This window comes from Panthera tigris, chromosome B1 (genome assembly GCF_018350195.1).
Source record: "Panthera tigris isolate Pti1 chromosome B1, P.tigris_Pti1_mat1.1, whole genome shotgun sequence".
NCBI classification, from domain to species: domain Eukaryota; kingdom Metazoa; phylum Chordata; class Mammalia; order Carnivora; family Felidae; genus Panthera; species Panthera tigris.
In genome coordinates, this window is record NC_056663.1 from 38,801,294 (window position 1) to 38,820,317 (window position 19,024).

At 37.6% G+C, this 19,024-nt stretch overlaps 1 protein-coding gene across 4 annotated transcripts in view; it reads right to left on the bottom strand.

Annotated features, from left to right (window-relative positions):
- PSD3 (pleckstrin and Sec7 domain containing 3) overlaps window positions 1-19,024 on the bottom strand; it is a 734,808-nt gene that overhangs the window by 428,063 nt on the left and 287,721 nt on the right. For all 4 annotated transcript variants that reach the window (XM_042983313.1, XM_042983312.1, XM_042983314.1 and 1 more), the window contains 2 exons: window positions 10,582-11,662; window positions 7,549-7,944 (listed from right to left, as the gene is read on the bottom strand). In XM_042983313.1, coding sequence (XP_042839247.1) covers window positions 7,549-7,944; window positions 10,582-11,662 — 1,477 coding nt within the window. The remainder of the gene's footprint in view (window positions 1-7,548; window positions 7,945-10,581; window positions 11,663-19,024) is intronic.

The following is a 19,024-nucleotide window of genomic DNA, read 5'->3' on the forward strand; positions in this document are numbered from 1 at the left end:
AAGAAAAAAAGATTAAGGCACTGGAAATGTACCCATCTGGAGTTCTGATAAATTGGTACTCCTATGCAAAATACCTTCATATAACTTTCTCTTTTTGCTTCCCCAAACAACAAATCAATGGATAATATTTCTCATCCAGTAATGCAAATCTTGTGTTAAATGACCTCTGCTAAAAGGAAATGCTGTTGCTTCCTTTAAAAGATAAAAATTGCACTGATATATGAATAAAAAAATGGCTATATCATCTCAATCCAGTTAAAACAGTAACTGTCAATCAGATTTTTATTTAGACCCATGATTACCCTTGTAATAATATATACGTCCAATGTCATTTAAAGTCTTGAGGTGACTGGGCAGCTCAGTTGGCTGAGCATCCAACTCTTGATTTCAGCTCAGGTCATGATCCCAGGGTCATGAGATCAAGTCCTATATCAGGCTCCATGCTGAGTGTGGAGCCTGCTTAAGATGCTCTCTTTCCCTCTGCCCTTTTCCTCTGCTCTCCCACTCTCTCTCTAAAACAAATTTTAAAAAATAAATAAAAACAAAGTGTTTTAATATGGTCTTTGATAAAAGATCATCCACTTCAGCAAGCATCCCACAGCACTCTTCATACTAATATCCATCATTATCCAGGGCATTACTTTAAGTTGTGAACTAGAGAATTAAAATGTTTCTAGGAAACCCTATTTCAAATCCAGGACCATTTCCTGAAGTCATCACCAATTTATATAGAAGGCACTCAACAAACAGAGCCCCAAATCACCAAGGCCAGCCAGGGCCAGGACTGTCTGAGAGAAATTAAAAGAACATCCATCAGACGACTAGAGCACTGAGCTTCTCCCTGATAATCAAGGCACTGCTGGAGAAACGAAGCAAGTACAGAAGAGCGCCCAGGAAACTCACCTTGGAGGGCATTTCCTACAAATACAGAATCAAAAAGATGCACAAGCAGCACCCAAGTGCTCCTGTGTGTGCATCTCTGCACCTGGCCTCAGCACACCCCTCATCACCCAAGAGTTCGTTCATGCCCACAGCTGCAAGCCTCACATCCAAATGGTAACTCCAAAGTCCTGCAGCCAGCCTTCAATCTCACACTCCCACCAGCACTTCTACATAAAGCACCATCGCTCTCCTGAAATTTAACCTGTTTAAACTGACCTCACTACTAGCTACTCTCCTACAAACCCCACTGATCTCCCCAATTCCTATTACTTCTAGATTCAGTAAGTCATCCACGCTTGAAGTCTCACAATGATTTTGACTCAGCCTGCATGTCCTATATTCAAACATTTGCCAAATCCTTGCATCTGTTTTTCTTTACCAGGTTTTTCTTGTGTATTTTCTTACATCCCTTAGATTATTATTCAGACTACTACAAAACTCACAATAGGTTTAAAATAAATATCCACAAACTAGAACTTAGCAAATTCTTACAACAAAGCTATAAAATGAGTGGTAAGGTTATTTCCACCTCACCAATGGAATCACAGGCTGTCTGGAGTAAAACAAGATCAGGCAGCCAATAAAGAGGATGACGTGACCTCCTTGTCTTCTGATCCCAAATCCCCATATTTATGCCACCCTACCACAGAGTGTTGTACTTTATGAAAAGAAAGTGGTATTTCAGGAAGTCCAGCAATAGGTGTGCCAGATAGTTAGAGCTGAGAGGACAGTGCTGGCAGCTCAGAGACTGATACAGGACTTGAGCTCATGGCACAGTAGCATGATGACATAAATTTTGATTTATCTCCTATGATGTACACCAGGCATTGTTAAGCTACTTGATTTTCTTTTCTTGATTTCTGCTACCTGACTAATCTCATTTGCTTCTCCTTCCTTTACCAGATAGGTATTATACATTGCATTTTACACGTGGAAACGTTCTCACATTTTCTGTAATTACTCAATATCACACACCTAGTAAGTAACTGAGACAGGATTCAAACCCAGATAGGACTGGCTCTGAAACCTAGCAGAGCCCCCATCACTCATCACTGAGCAAGGATCCCTTTGTGGTAAATAAAAAAACAAAATCCATTATAAGTGCTTGGAAGAGAAGCTGGAAAGAAAAAAAAAAAAGAACCCATTTTCTGCAAAACTAGTCTTCAAACCCAAAAGAAAAGGACTAAAGAGATTACTAGAGCAAGAGCTACCCAATAATAAACCTATGAGACTGCGGAGCTTCCTGCTCCCAATGATACAAGAAAAATCGGAAACTCACTGGTCAGCCAGATCTCTAAAGACAATTTCACAGGATCAAAATCTTTTCCTCACTCAGAAGCTTAACTAATACCACATTATTTTCATTCTTATTTTGATACTTATAAACTAAAATGCCTGCAGGTTTTAAATTGAAATGTCAAAAACATTTTTGAAATCACACTTCACGTGCTTTTTCCTAGACAAACACTAAAGAAAGAGAAAAACTAAAGAAAAGGGATACTTTTAAACACCAGCATTCCATTTGAAAAGAGGGAAAACAAACAAACAAACAAACAAACAAAAAAGGAAGGCAAAAAAACCAAAACTAATCAAATTTGGAGTGGACCCAAGACTGACTGAAGCACTCTCCTCAGGCATATCAGTTGCACACTGATGTAATTCACCTCTTCTGCTGTATTCCTCCATATCCTGAGTGGTATCTGAAAGAAAAGCCAGGAGGCTGAGACATAAAATTTATCTATTATGCTAAACAGTTAATTTTAAAATGCAGTTTTATAAGTTTCAGAGAACCAAAAGAGAGGATCCTGCCATGTTACTATATTTGGTATCTCTCTTTTCCTATCTGTCCAAACCCAAGCTCAATAGAAATGGACAATATTTAGCTCTGTGAACGGTCACAGTGACAACATTTGTGCCTTATAGTCTTCAGGTCACAACTTACTGATTGGAGTTGCAATCATCAGATGATAAGCCAGCAAGGGAGAAGCACCCAGACACAAAGGAACCCATTGGAACATGTACAACTGTAAGTCTCTAATTATCCTTTCTAATTCTGGAGCCATGTGACTGGACTTCACACAGCACTGCTGACCCCATCAGCCTGAGTGCTATGTAGCGGACCACAAAGGGAGGGGATGCTCCTCTTTGCTCCTTCATTAAAATATCGTGTTACAATCACAGGGTGAGTTATTTCCTGACCGACATGCGGCTCCCTCGCCAACATTCAGTGTCCAGAGCACTTCAGAGCACCTGAGAGTATTTAACTATTCCTGTCCAGATTTATTCCAAGGTCTTAAGAGGTTTTTTTCACCTTATAAAGAATGATGTATTTGATATCAAAAAGGTATATAATCCTTCAAAAGACAAATAGTGAGCACATGTACTCTTTAAAAATGCCCTTTCCAACTTGATACTAGAATACTACAGATTTGAAATGTTTTCTTCTTTGATTTAAGTGGAGAGAGTAACAGGGAAGAACAACCCCCGCCCCTGACCACCAATGCATGGCTAAATCCAAATTGGAAGGCACTGCTGAGAGAGAGAACTAAGTTTTGCTGAAGTGATACAACATCCTCATTAACCTTCCTAACCACTTGCACCTTTCTTTAAAGAAGCAACACAAAAGAGAATAGTGTTATCTTGCATTCAAAAGAAATCACTGTCAAATACTGCCACTGAAATAACCTTTTTTTTTTCTTTTTTTAGAGAGAGTGAACACACCCATGCTGGGTGCACAGGCTCCACACCCAAAAGAGCCCAACACAGGGCTCGATCTCATGACTGTGAGATCATGATCTGAGCCAAAATCAAGAGAGAGTCAGACACCCAGGCACCCCTGAAATCATCTTTAATGACAAAGTAAATCACATACTGAAGTAGAAAAGGATTTTAAAATATACCTAGGCAATGCCAAATATATTTTTGTTTTGAAACCAAAAATAAATGGGCTCTGGAGCCTGATTGCCTGGGTTCAAACCCTGGGCATGCAACTTACCATCTGTGTTACTTTGAGTAAGTTACTCAAATGCGCTATGCCTCAGTTTCCTCATCTAGAAAATGAGAACATTAATTGTTCCTTTCTCCTAGCTTATTATGAGAATTACATACCATGTGTTTACTAAATAAAAACTATAGGATGCCTATGATATAGAATTGTGCTTAGAGACAACCTAAGTAATATTATAATCTTTTCTACTGGCTGACAGTTAATATTTTATACATTAAAATCAATACCTCAACAGAGATGGGCTTAATTTCTTGGTTCAGGTCTAGTTAGAATCAAAGAAGCATTATCAGGGAGACGGTCCTATCATCATCAGTCATTAGTCATATCATAAGTCGTGTATCATCCCCTTTTCTTTGTGCCTTCTTGAGAGTTCACTTTATTCAATATAGTCAGACCCCACCCCCCCAGTCCACTGCCAAGGGAACAGGAGAGGCCAGTGAATAGAGACAGAATACTAGGCATGTACACTTGTTTGATTTATCACTTTCCTTATACAAATGTCACATTTATTAATAAAATCGGAAAATGTTTTTTCACTTGAATCCTAACACTTTGGCCCTGAGCACGTTGTTGAGGTAAGTCAATCAGGCTGACTACTGGGCAGTCAGCATTCAAGTCTGGATTTCCTTAACAGGCTCCATAGTCTACTTCCTTACCTCTGCAGAAGAATGTTTTAATGTAAAGGAAATGTTTAAAAGCCTGCTCATTGATTACTTAAAAAATTTGTGGAGACATGTTTGTTAACAATTTGGTAAATTTTTTTCTCAAATTGAACACACACACCAACAACAACAATAAATTCTACAATTACCAACTCACACTTCTGGTTCCATAGACATATGGCATTAGAGAAGTTAGATTTAGAAAAAGAATAAAGGTATGAGACCAGGCTGCCTAGAAGAGCAAATGTATCTAATCTAGGAGTCAGACAATTTGAACTCTGGTAAAGGATCTCTCACAGGTAAATCCATCCCACCAAACTGGGACTCAGATTCTTTACTGTAAAACAAGACTATCTAAGGCCGCCTTCAAGTTAAAAAAAATGTCATAATTCTTCAACCTACAATTTTTCTGGTGCTGCAACTTAAAAGCACCAAAAAGACAGAGGGGTAAAGAAAAGCATAAAAGTTATTCCAGTTTCTTTAAAATTTTTTAGGAAAAAATAAATAAAACTTCTTAGATCATTGAGCCCACCCTACATTTTTAACCCTGAATGGACACATAAATCATAAAACAAAACCTTCTTCACCTGTAACCACATATTATATTATGCCAACTCGAAGAACACAAATAGGTCTGTTCAAGTTACCAGAAGTGTTAAAGGAAGAGAAGAATGACCACTAGTCAGGAATCACATGGAAGAGTATCAGAGCTGAAAGAAGTGTGGCTGACACATCCCTAAGATGCTTCTCATTCATATTAGAATTCAGTCTTTTTTTTTTTAATTCCAGTTAGTTGCACAGTGTTAGTGTCAGGTGTATAATTTAGGAATTTAACACTTCCATACAACACCCAGTGCTCATCACAAGTGCACTCCTTAATCCTCACCGCCTAGCTCATTGATCCCCCCACCCACCTCCATTCTGGTAACCATCAGATTGTTCTCCATAGTTAGAGTCTGTTTCTCAGTTTGTCTTACTACTGGCCAAGATCTCAAGGTTTGACAATGCAGGTAATGAAGCTTTATCTTCAGATTGCCTAAAGTGTACTGCTGTCTAAATCTGAGATGCTAAAATATACTATAACTTGCCAAATACTCTTTCTTAACTATCTAACTCTGCCCTACTAATAATGACTGGCACCCACACTGGCCCCAATGATGACTACTTCCTATTGTAAATAAGCAAACCATACATTTGATAAACATTTCACCTAATTCCTTCCTGATTTGACTTTCTGATGTTCATCTCTTTTTATTTACTTACTCTCCCTGAAGCTTCTACAGCAAAGCCTCTCAGCCCAAAATACCTCAGCTCCCCCATCTATTTTTTGGGTCTGTAATATAAACAACTTCAACTCACCCCAGAAAGCTGGACTGAAGTTCTAATAAAATTATCTGCATGCCTATACTATTGCATTTTATCTCAATTTACAGTTATCAGAGATGATGGTGAAACAAAAGGGCCTTCCTCCCACCCCAAGGGGAGGACCATGGTCCTCAGAAACACCTTACCCTCAGGGACACCCCCTCCCACCCCAGCCCCGGAAATAGAGAAAGTCTAAATGTGGACTCGCCAACCAATTCTGACTCACACCTTTACTCAAGCTCCTACTTTGCACCATACACTGTGCTAGTTGCTTTAATCTATATTAACTCTTTAAATCTCACAGCTACATAGCATGCTGGATACCATTAACCTAATTTTGCCAATAAATAAAGTGAGTATCAGAGAAAATAAGTGGCTTGCCCAAGTAATTCAGACTAAGGTCTTCTGCTTTTGAGACTAGTGTTGTTTCATTATATCACTAGTGACCCAAGAAAGCAATCAACATCCATTTGGATGTTCCATTTCACATGGAAATGCATAGCTACAATTTATAAATGCCAGTCTTGAATGTGTTCATGCAAGAATTATAAACCTATAAACTGGTTATAGAAAACACTCAACATAAGATGCTCACAAAGAGAGGTTCATTGGAAACCTGTATAATAAATACTGACTTTTAAAAAAAAGTGCTGACACTATTTCATACAGCTTTAAAATAGTTTATCCCCTTAAATCTCCCCTTGACTTTGCCCAACACACACACACACACACACACACACACTTTAATTGAGGAAAATTATATCAAAACTGAATTCATAAAATCATTAAGAAGTTTAGCATTCTCTACCCACTGATAAAGATGCTAAAAAACAGGTGAATGACCCAAAGATAATGAGCAAGAAGAAATGAAATGCTGGATAATCCATAAATAGACAAAGAATAACTAAATGACAGGTAGGGCACATGTAACCTATATAATTTGTCGTCTTACCTCCCAAGTAGACTTAAATCCTAAAGCAGAGAGAGAAAATAAATATTTATAGCCTTAACCAAGGTATTAGCTCTATCAAGCATCCATATAATCGGATATTTCCCATCTCAGGAATAGAAGACTGCTCAACAGAACAGGACATCACAGAGCAAAGGCCTAGAAGATACTTGGTTGACCATCTAATCCAACACCCTCAATTTGCAGTTAAGGAACTTCTGGCCTAGTCAAGCAACCTGCTCCAAGCCAACAACCAATATCAGTGCCAATACGAAAGCCAACATCTCTCAGTGTTCTTTTCATAGCACCATACCACTGCTACCAAAGGTACACCATGGCAGCTAACACCTACTCATCACCCACAAATATTTGCTCGGGATACAATTTATATATTGTAATCCAGGAAATACCACCATATACGATAACCACAGCACCCCAATTTGGGAAACTGCTAAAGCGCACTCTGACTGTCCCTAAAACCCAAATTACTTTCTACTCACAGAATTCACTTATATCCACAGAAACTGGCCAAATGCTCCTCAGATATATTCCACTCTCAGATTTCCCAAGGAGAAAGTGATACAAAAACCACCGCATGAAATTAATGAGGATAGAATTAGTACCTTCCCCAGAAAGCAATCTCTGGTGTGCCTTTCGTGTAGATGGAGTCACTGGTGTCATTCAGCCCGTTGGTGATCCCACTAGAATAACCCATCACTATTCCACCATCTGCTGAGACACTCAGGACGTCTTGCTGTCCTGCCACTGTTGTCCTCTCCAGAAACTGACTGCCTTCTTTAATGCGCTGCTGTATCATTGGAGTGAGAGGCATTTCAAAGCTAAAATAGCTATCAGGTTCTGAATATAATGTCTCCAAGGACTCAGCACTGTAGTATAAGGAAGTGTTGTCCAAAATGGTTTCAAACTGGGAGCTGTACACATCAGTGGAGTCCTCTGTATAGGCAGGCCCAAGGACATCATCATCTCCTCCCCTAAAGTGCTCCTCTTGCTCAAGAATCCTGGAAAGAAAATAAGAATAAAGAATTTCAATATTAGGTTAATATTCTTTTTACTTTTTCCCTTTCAACCACATAACCATATAAGAAAGATAATATTCTGTAAAGCTAACAATTTTGTTCTTTGGGTTATGTCTTAATATATTTGAAAAGGAAGCTATCACAGAAACATATTCGGGTTGAAGAACCTCTTAGCATACATGTGCTGTCTAAATAATTTCTGTAGTTTCAAACTAATTTCCTAGTATGTGACTATATTTGAATGAAATATTAAATTCTCATTTTAGCCAACTAAACTCCACAAATTCAAATTGTTAACAGCCACTGTCATCCTTAATTTTAACAGAACACAGATAAATATACTGTGTAAACTTAATGGAGTAAAAATACACTAAACTTTCATCGGTTTATTAATACATTCTGATTTAAACAAGACCAACTGCCCTCAAGAGGATGAGAAGATTAGAATCCAAGGGCCGCCCCCTGCCGACAACAAGGCAGCACTGCAGAGAGTTTTCAGACCCAAAATTCGACAGCCAGCGAATGACCTTTAAAAACAAAAACAATTTTTTTAAAAGCCAACAAACATGTTTATTGAAAGGCTAACCAAAACAGTGAAAACCTATAAACAATTAATTAGTATGCAGCACTGTGTTCAAATATTAAAAATGAATATTAGGATAATTAAGTAAATTTTTTTAAACTCCATAACAGCAAAGCTCAAGAGTTAGAAAAACCTGGGGCTGAATGTTGGATGTGCCAATTACCAGCTATATCACTTTAGAAAACCTTACTTAATCTCTCTAAGCCTCAAATTCCTATAAATAAGAATAAAAATAGAAAACTACCTCACATAAATCTATTATGAGGATTCACAATCAACAATACAGTTGTCTTTGCTGTTTTTAAATTATAAAGGTCTACCACATACCAAATAGTATTCTGGGTTTATATCTCTTAATGGCTTCTCACTGCCCATGGAATAAAATGGGAAGCTCCTCCCTACCTCTCCATGCTCATTTCCCAACCCTACAGCTCCTTATGCACCAACCACACTATTGAGTTTCAAATCTTCTAACTTTCCATAAAGACTTCATTTCACACAACTCTAGGAAGCGCACATAGCTAGGCAATCCAGCAGCTCCTTTGCACATTTTGTTCCCTTCCTCCCTGGAATATTCTTCCCCATTTTCTGCCTGATTAACTCATATTCATTTCTCAAGTCTCAGCCTACTTATCATTTCTACAGAAAGGCCTTCTCTAAGCCATCAACCGAATTTATTTTTTTCTAGTATGTCTCTGTTATTTTCCTTCCCAGAACCTACCACAATTTGTGATCCTATAATTATTAACATGTTTATGTAGTCAGTGTTTATCTTTAGCAGTAAACGCCATGAGGGAAATGACCACAAGTTATTATCTATTTTGAACATTCTTTTATGTCCAGTATTTAGCAGGGTCAAGAACATCACAGACAGTCAAAAACTATTTGTGGAAGAAGGGAGAGGGGAAGGGTGGAATAAATTAATAATATGCACAATAGCAAAAGTGTATATTTCAGCGGGACTATAACTATTGAGCCATGTGCCGCATATCAAGGCTGCTTTTGAGGGACATCTAGAGATTTTGTGTGTTAGGGGGGTTGGGGAGGAAGAAGTGGAGAGGAGGAGTCCTGATAACCTTCCTAGAGGAGCATCACTCTAGGTGGATTTGTTAATTAACTATAGAGGAAAATGTATTTCCTTACACCAAACAAACAAACAAACAAAAAAAACCCTTCAGCCTTGACACAGATGTTCTCCCACATAAACTAAAAAATGTGATGCTATGAGGACTGATGGATGAAAAGATGGTACAAGTTGGAAATGAGAGTACATGACAAATGACTTTGCCAGAAGGAGCACTGTATGGTCAAGACAGCAATGAAAAGAAGTGAACAAAGATGAGTTATGTCTTCCATTTATCCAGGCTCTAAGCTGATATGGATGTCAGAAATGTATGGCAAGATCAGGACATACCATATCATGCTAAGCTGATTTATCAGGCCCAAAATCAAAACATATGCTACTTGTAAGAAGGGATTCTCATGTGAATGCCACAGAACAACTGAATTCGAAAGTCTACTTCTGACCTCCTGACCTCCTTTCTAAACCTAGAAAACTGAGGCAACCCAAACCCAAACCTCTGCGTTCACACATGTATGCGGCTTGTATATAGGCACTGGTGTTGCACACAGAAGAAGTGCCTAAGATAGGATATAGTGATTATAGGATATGTCAAGAGTCCAAACCTTTTCATATTATTAAAGATAACTGTGGGGTATTTTAGTTACCTTAATGTTGGAAAAGTTGAAACCTGTCAAACATAAAAAACGTCAGAAATGGATCCACATGAGTATGGTGTTCACAGCCTCTCTGTAACTCTGCCTCCCCAGTTTATGCCTAATGCACAGCTTTATAACAAGATCACTTTTATATCTTAGAGACTTAGAAGGAATCTGGCTTATAATAAATTCTCTTCCATTCTATAATAACAAGGACCCAGGATATTATGTTGAGTACTCATGGCCAAGCACAGGATAAAGATCTCTTATAATGTGTACAAGGCATCACAGACAGCAGGATGACTGTGGGAGCTCACCTTTCCTTGTCTCTCTCCAGTTCAGGTTTCTTCTCAAGATGTTCTTTGTTTTCCTTTAGGAAGACTTCATCCTCTCCACTCTCAACAAGAGGCAGAGGGGAAAACGTCCCTGAGCTGGTGCCCAGCTTCTCTGATGATCTCCAGGTTTCATCCCAAACACTCTCAGTTAAACCAACTGAATTATACAAACCAGCACATGAAATGAGATGGGTTGGCACTCTGGAAAGTTCTCTGTTTTCAGGAGAGGTGCTCCTTTCCAATGATATCTCAAAATCCACAGGATGCTGTATCTCTCTTTTCTCCCCTCCTGTCCACAATATTTCCACCCCTTGAAATTCCACGTGTTTGACCCGGCCTGGGCGTCCTGTGGAGCTACCTTGATCAGACCTCTTCTCTCTCAAAAGAGCAACACTGCCTGCAGAGGTATGCGTCACTGCTGGGCTCCCCAGGGAGGATATAGAACAAGCTGGCTCCTGCACATGGACAGCCCCTTTTCTACCATTATTAGTTATCTTGGAAAGCTGTGCCTGAGCTTCTCCGGTTAAGAGTACAGTCTGATCCTTCTGGATGCTCAAATAAAAGTTCTCCTCAGTCGTAACTTCAGCTGAAAGAGGTATATCTGGTGCTTTTTCTTGGCCAGCAGGAAATAATTTTTTGGCTCCCTGTCTCTTTGTTTTATGAGGGACAGTGTCCAGCTCTTTATCCACCTGCTGAACTGAAAAACTAGAAATAGCATCTTTGTCCAGTACCTTTGTAGCCTGTAATGTTCCTGAAGCTTTTCTGGCCTCTGTGGCTTTCAGGGTTGAAATCAAGGAGTCAATGGGTTGTAAACTTTGTTCCTTGAGGTGACTTTGAGAGAGGGACTCTCTGACATCTTTTGGTCCTTCGGTAACACTCTCAAGCCCAGACTGGTGGCCATGAAGAAGCTGAACCCCCAGCTGCCCTTGTGGGCAGCCTGGCAGAGACTCTGTATCAAACCCAAGAGAAGTTCTTAGGCCTTCTCCACTATCCTCCATGGTCCCATATTCTGGAAATTCATTTGTGACATTTGGTGGGAGTAAAGTGCTTCCTCCATGATCACCTACGAGTAGAACAGAAGGGACACATAACTTGTTTTGAACAATAGGTTAGAATATGTAATGATAAATATCCACACATATTAGGTACTCAATAATCCTTATTTGATTCTTTCACTGTCTCCTGCCCTCAACCACTCTGCAACACATCCTTCTTGTAACTTTGCCAATGGTCCCTTCCATTTAGCTTACATGAAAGTAACCACAAAGGTTTTAGTATAGAAAGAGGCAATCTAATGACACATGCCATATTTCACCCTCCTTTTGATAAGGTCCCACACAGAAAACTCAGTTGCTGCACATGCAAAAAGAGACTAAAATAAAATACCTATCACTTTTATGTGATACCATTTATGAAGTAGTAACTAAAATATTTATATTGGGCATAAAAACAAACAGCCTTACGATCCAGCCAAAAGTATCTGTGCAGTGCAATCTCTGAGACAGAGCCTCAGAACAAAGATATGATCTATCTAAAGTCAGTAAATACTTTTTTGGCTGGAAGGCTCCCCTTCACTATTAGATTTCTCTGGGGGGGGTGGGAAATGCCTCCAGAACATCCCTGGACAATGAGACTAAAGTCAAAATGGAATAGGATACTTCATGTGTTAAGAAAATTTTCCAGGATCCCAGCCACATAAAATTTAAACGGTGTGTTACGTAGAACCCCAATATATGAAGCAGTGAAAACAATAATTAGTGTATTTTTACTACAGTGAACCAAATTTACATTTTCTTACTAAAATAGCAGTCATTGAGAACAATGAAAACATTCTGATGAAGAAAAATTTTAACTGAGAGTTTACGGAGACCAGTTACAGTTACATCAACCCCACTATCCAATTTTCTTCCAAACTTGGTTTTGGTTACTTTGTATCAAGAAAATCCTCATCTACAGTAGAAATGCAGTGTACTCACTTTAAAAACTTCATTCAAGAGGACATTTGTTGTGTTGTTGTTGTCATTTTTTTAAAGTTTATTTACTTTTGACAGAGAGAGAGAGAGAGCGCGCGCGCGAGCATGAGCAGGGGAGGGGCAGAGAGAGAGACACACACAGAATCCGAAGCAGGCTCCAGACTCTGAGCTGTCAGCACAGAGCCCGACATGGGGCTCGAACTCACAGACCGTGAGATCATGACCTGAGCCAAAATCAGATGTTCAACCGACTGAGCCACCCAGGCGCCCCTGTTGTGCTGTTGTTTTTAAAGCACTGTGAATTACAACCTTCCTATTTGGTGAAATGTTAGATAAATGTCTGAATATTTACACTGAACATGAAAGACTTGATTCTAAGGCATGTACAAAATGAACTTAACTTAGAAATGTGTTGGGGCACCTGGGTGGCTCAGTCAGTTAAGCGTATGACTTCGGCTCAGGTCATGATCTCGCGGTCCGTGAGTTCAAGCCCCGCGTCAGGCTCTGTGCTGCCGGCTCAGAGCCTGGAGCCTGTTTCAGATTCTGTGTCTCCCTCTCTCTATGACCCTCCCCTGTTCATGCCCTGTCTCTCTCTGTCTCAAAAATAAATAAATGTTAAAAAAAAAAAAAAAAGAAATGTGTTAACATATGGTATCCCCCAGTATGCAAAATATACAATCAGTAATACATCTGAGAGTATATACTGTTTAATATTCCATTTTTTAAACAATTAGAAATATATTTTTAAAATTAAATTTGAATAAGGTATGGATGGAATCCAAGAAGCACTTCTCTGTGATAGCAGTATTTATAACACCTTCATAAGACAAGACTAAGAGAATGTGGCTTGGTGAAATCTGAAGAGGGAGCATCTCTTCAAATCCTGACTTTGAAAACAAAGATAGTTAAAAACAGTAAGATTCCTTTTCCTCAGGTGCATATTGACATTTTTCCCTCTTTTAAGATTCAGTGGTTTGTAATATGCTCCCAAAATTATACTATTACCACTCTCTAATTCCAGAACATTTCACCACCGCCCCAAACAGACCCATATATATCAGCTGTCACTCCCTATTGCCTTATCTCCTCAGCCCCTCATAACTACCAATCTTCATTCTTTCTCTGGATTTGTGTGAATCTGAACATGTCATAAAAATGGAATCCTATAATATGTGGCATTTGTATCTGGCTTTTTTCACTTAGCACAATGATTTCAATGTTTATCCACATTGTGGCATGTATCAGAACTTCATTCTTTTTTATTGCCAAATAATATTCTATTGTATGGATATACCACAGTTTCTTTATTCATTCATCAGTTGATGGACATCTGTGTTGTTTCTACTTTTAGGTTATTAGGATTAATAAACATTTGTATATAAGTTTTTGTGTCTACATTTATTTTCAATTTTTGTGGGTAATACATCTATGAATGGCATTTCTGGGTCTCATGATAATTCTGTTTCATGCCTGAGAAGCTCCCAGTTTTCCAAAGCAACTGCACTATTTTACATTCCTACCAGCAAAGTTTGAGAGTACCATTATTGTCCATTTTTTTTTTTTAATTTTAGCTGTCCTGGTGGGTACTGAATGGTATCTCACTGTGGTTTTGATTTGCATTTCCCTAGTGACTGATATTGAGCATCTTGTCATATACAAATTGGTAATTTGTACATTTTCTATCTATTCAGATCCTTTGCCCATTTTATAACTCAGTTACTTGTCTTTTTATTATTACGCTATAAGAATTCTTTATATATTCTGGACAGAAGTTCTTTATCAGATATATACTTTGCAAGTATTTTCTCCCATTCTGTGGGCTGTCTTTCCCTTTAGTTGATGGTGTCTTTTGAAGCACAAAAGTTTTTAATTTTGATAAAATCCAACTTATCTACTTTTTCCTTTCATTGCTTGTGCTTTTGGTGTTATATGTAACAAATCATTATCCAATCTAAGGTCAAAAAATTTATTCCTATGTTTTCTTCTAAGATTTTTACAGTGTTAGCTACTACATTTAGATTTTTAATCCATTTTGAGTTAACTTTTGTATATGGTGTGAAGTAGAGACCCAACTTCATTTTTCATGTTGGATATCCAGTTGTCCCAACACTATCTGTTGAAAAAACTTCCATCTCCCACTGAACTGCCTCGATATCCTTGTAGAAAATCAACTGACCATAAGTTTAAAGGTTTATTTCTGGACTCTCAATTCTATTCCATTGAGCTAAAAGCCTATCTTGTTGCTGGTATTACACCATCTTGATTATTATAGCTCTGTGGAAAGTAAAATCAGGAAGTGTATGTTCTACTTTATTCATCCTTTTTTAATTTGTTCTGACTATTCTGGGCCCCTTGCATTTCCCATATGAATTTTAGGATCAGTTTGTCAGCTGATATTTTGATAGAGACTGGGGTGAATCTGTAGAGTACTGGAATCTTAACAATAATACTATTACATCTTTTGACCTATGCTATAGACTGTCTTTCCATTTAATTTTCTTTAATTTCTTTTAGCAAATTTCTATAATTTTAAATACACAAATTTTGCATTACTTTTATTAAATTTATACCCCTTAGTGTTTTATTCTTTTTGCAACTATTAGAAGTAGGATTCTCATTTTTAAAATTTCATTTGCAGATTATCCATTGATAGCACATAGAAACACAATTGGTTACTGTACACTGAACTTACATCTTGTAACCTTGCCAAACTTTTTAAGTTCTAATAGCTTTTTTATGGATTCCTTAGGATTTCCTATATACAAAATCATGTCATCCATGAAAATAAATAGTTTTACTTTTTCTCTTCTTTCTTATCTGGATGTCTCTTATTTATTTTCCTTGTCTATTTTCCCTGGCTAAAACCTCTACTATAATGTTGAAAAGAAGTAGTAAGAGCAGACAACCTTGTCTTGTTCCTAAATTTAAGAGAAAGCGTTTAGTTTCTCACCATTAAGTATAATGTTAGTTGTGGACTTTTCACAAATGCCTTATATCCGGCTGAAGAAGATCCCTTTTATTCCTAGTTTGTCAAGTGTTTTTATCATGAAATGGTGTCAAATTCTGTCAAATGCTTTTTCTGTTAACTGAGATGCTCATGTGGGTTTCATCTTTTTTTCTAGTAACCATTATTATATCAACTGATTTTTATATACTGAACCAATCTTGCATCCCTGGAATAAATCTCATTTGGTCAGAGTGTATAATCCTTTTTATATTTTGCTAGATTCAGCTTTCTAGTATTTTTGCTGAGCAATACTGGTCTGCAGTTGTCTTGTACTATCTTTGTCTGGTTTTGGTATTAGGGTAATGCTGGCTTCACAAAATGAATTGGGAACTATCCCTATATTGGTACCTTTTTACAACTTTTAAAAACATTGTTCACGTTTTACACTTTTTTAGGCTTTTAACAGTTTTCTCTGTGTTCATCAGTTTCTTCAGCACTTCCAAACTATAAATTTGTTGTTAGTATGCAATGAAAGAAAATGGTCAATAATCTAAAAAGATGTTTTTCTTTCTTTAACATAGTGAAAGAGCTTAAAGTAGATAGAGAAGTATTTAGTCCCCAGTAGGATATATTTCCTTTAGATTTTAAATGTTTTTCATTATTTCTCTAAGCTAGGGTATACCTTTACAAATATTCAAGGATCAAAGAATATAGAATTTCAAAGGTTGAAGGGATTTAAGAATTAATTCAGCCAGCTAACATAATTAAGGCAGGCAGCTGAGAAGGCAGGTTCAACTGAATGATGTACTCTACCAAAATAAATAAAAGTCAGAGCTTATCTATTCTACCTTCACTATGCTTTACATCCCTCCCTGCCCCTCCATCTTTATTGGTAGTAAGGTACACTAATATGTGTGTCTTCAAACTTTTCCCTGAAACTTAAAAATCTTCTGAAATAGTTATCCAAAACCCAGCCTCATTTTCCCACTTTGTTCCTAAAACAAAAGTTTATGTTGCTTTCAGTAGTTCTGCACTGCCTAGAGAATAAAGTCTAACGTCCAAACTCGTTGATCTAGAAGTCAGGATCCATAACCCAGTCCCAATGTATCTTTCTCAAACTATTCTCTTTCTCTTGCTCAACCCCCTTTTCAAATATGCTCTACTACTGCTTCTCTAACTGAAGGAGGTGGGCAGCACATGAATACCTTGAAAAGGTTCTCTCAAATATGTACTGGAAATTAAGTTAACTATGGATACACTCCTGTGTCTGTGCTCAACCTCTTTTCCCCATAGGATAGGTTTTCTTCCCATCTCTAAACGACCAGATTGTTTTCATCTTTCAAGACCTAACTCAAATCCCCTCTTTGATCTTTCAAGACCAAACTCAAAGCCTTCCTTTAATCACCAGCCCTTATAAGAAGTCACTTCTCCTCCTTACAAATGTCAAGAGAATTTTAGCTGTATATTACATAGTGTACAAACACATGAAATAAGTGAACGTAATATTACCTCATATTTTAAAGCTTTAAAAGACTACAATTTTTAACCTATCAGAAGTGTTTTAACAAAACTGTCCACAGTTACCACTGAAGCCATACATACGTTTAACATCAAAAACATACTATGATGAAATCTATTTAACAAAGGGAAAAAAAATATACTTTATCATTTAGAGGTCTACTTTGTTCTAACAGTTTAAACTCCCATCTGTAAAACAACCACTAAAATAAACACTGGTACACTGGTCCAAAGAGAAGTGACCAGAAAAAAATCAAGAAAAAAGGACTCAAAGAAATTAAATAATCTCTCCATTCTATAATTAATACTTGTCATTAAAATGTATCTCATAAAGGAGATGGCAAATGCCTCAGCTGTGGGCAACAGCTTGTGATATCTTGATATAACAACTTGGCAACTGGTCAAAGAAAGACAAAAGGGAGAAGGGAAAAACCAAAACCCTGCATGACAAATCGTCCTCTTTACTATTCCAGTCAGTTCTCCTGCTCTAAGTTTACTGTTCTAATAAGTGCTATTCTAATAAATGTTGTTTACTTCTAAACTAAATAAGAACTAGCACAGACTGAGAGAAATCAATGCTCTGAGAGGCAAAATGACTTGACTAAGGTAAATGAAACGATGGTCAACAAAGTATTCTAGAAGAATTACAAGTCAGGACTAGATTCCTAGTCTTTTATTTCTCAGGAGTAAATTCCTGGAAAAAAAAACTAAGAGGCCTCTGACTTGTCAGACCTTTATTTCTAACAGCGATATTACCAGACACAATACAGAATGAAAAATCTTCTAGTTGTAGCTCCTAGGTAGAAGTAGCCTTAAAGACCACATGGCTCTTAGTTAGAGTGCTCATCACAGAATTCAGCATAGCACCAAATCTTTCAAATAAGGCACCTGTTTGTTAGAATGCAAGAGTAGTTTATTTTTGCTGTTTGCATTTCAAGTCACCATTTAAACTGTATTTGACAACAAACAAAACTTCATACAATATTAATCTTGACCTTTTTATTTGGAATTTCTGATTTATTCCTTATGTTTAAAAATCGGGACTATTTATATTAGGGTGATTAAAAAAAAAGACCAAATTCTTCTTTTACTATAAAGATTTTTTTTCTGCTCCCTTTTGAAACAAGGCCATAGATACTTCCCATAAATACACAGATACTTCCAAAATTCTTTCAAATTCAGCAAACATTTATTAATTACCTGCTACATACTAAACATAAGGGGATTCAAAACTGAATGTTGCCAAAGCATGAAAAATCTGTTAAGCATGTTAGAAAAAGTTATTCTGGTAGCATGTGAAGGGATGTACAGGGAAGAATGAGCACAAATAGGCTCAGGAGTAACAACAGGCTACTTGCAATAGGACAGGTGAGGTGATGTGTGCCTGAGCCAGGGCGAAGGCAGAAGGGACAGAGCAAAGACACAAGAGGCTGCTACATCTCCCACTCCAGCCAGTATCCACACCCAATATCACCTCATGCCCTCTGCCCAGCCCTCTCTAACTTCAACATGCTTCCACAAAGCTACTGCTCAGTCTATGCCAACTGCTGTGGGCTCTTATACCTAACTTGTTAAAGCTTTTCCTTCACCTCTGTCACTCTGTATCTACTACTAATGTAAGAATCCAAGTGAATACTGAAATAGCTATTTCTCTTCCAGAAAGTCTTACTGAATTACTCTTGCCTAAATTTGGTCTCACATCTTAGCAAAGGGATTTGCTAAGTATAAAAAAAGAACTTTAGCACTTGCCTAAATAGAAACCACACACTAGTAGAATCTGAATTAATAAGAGTTCATAGCTTTTCTACATTTATTTTTCCCTTAAAGGAATGAAATGTAGTGTCAAATGTGTAGGAGGGAGGGGAGAAGAGGGAGAAGACCAGCTTTTCACATTCAAGTGAAATATATATATACTTTTGGGGGTATCTATTTATATTCCTTTAGGAGTCACCCTTTTCTAATAGGAATATTATCTGCTGTTTCGTGG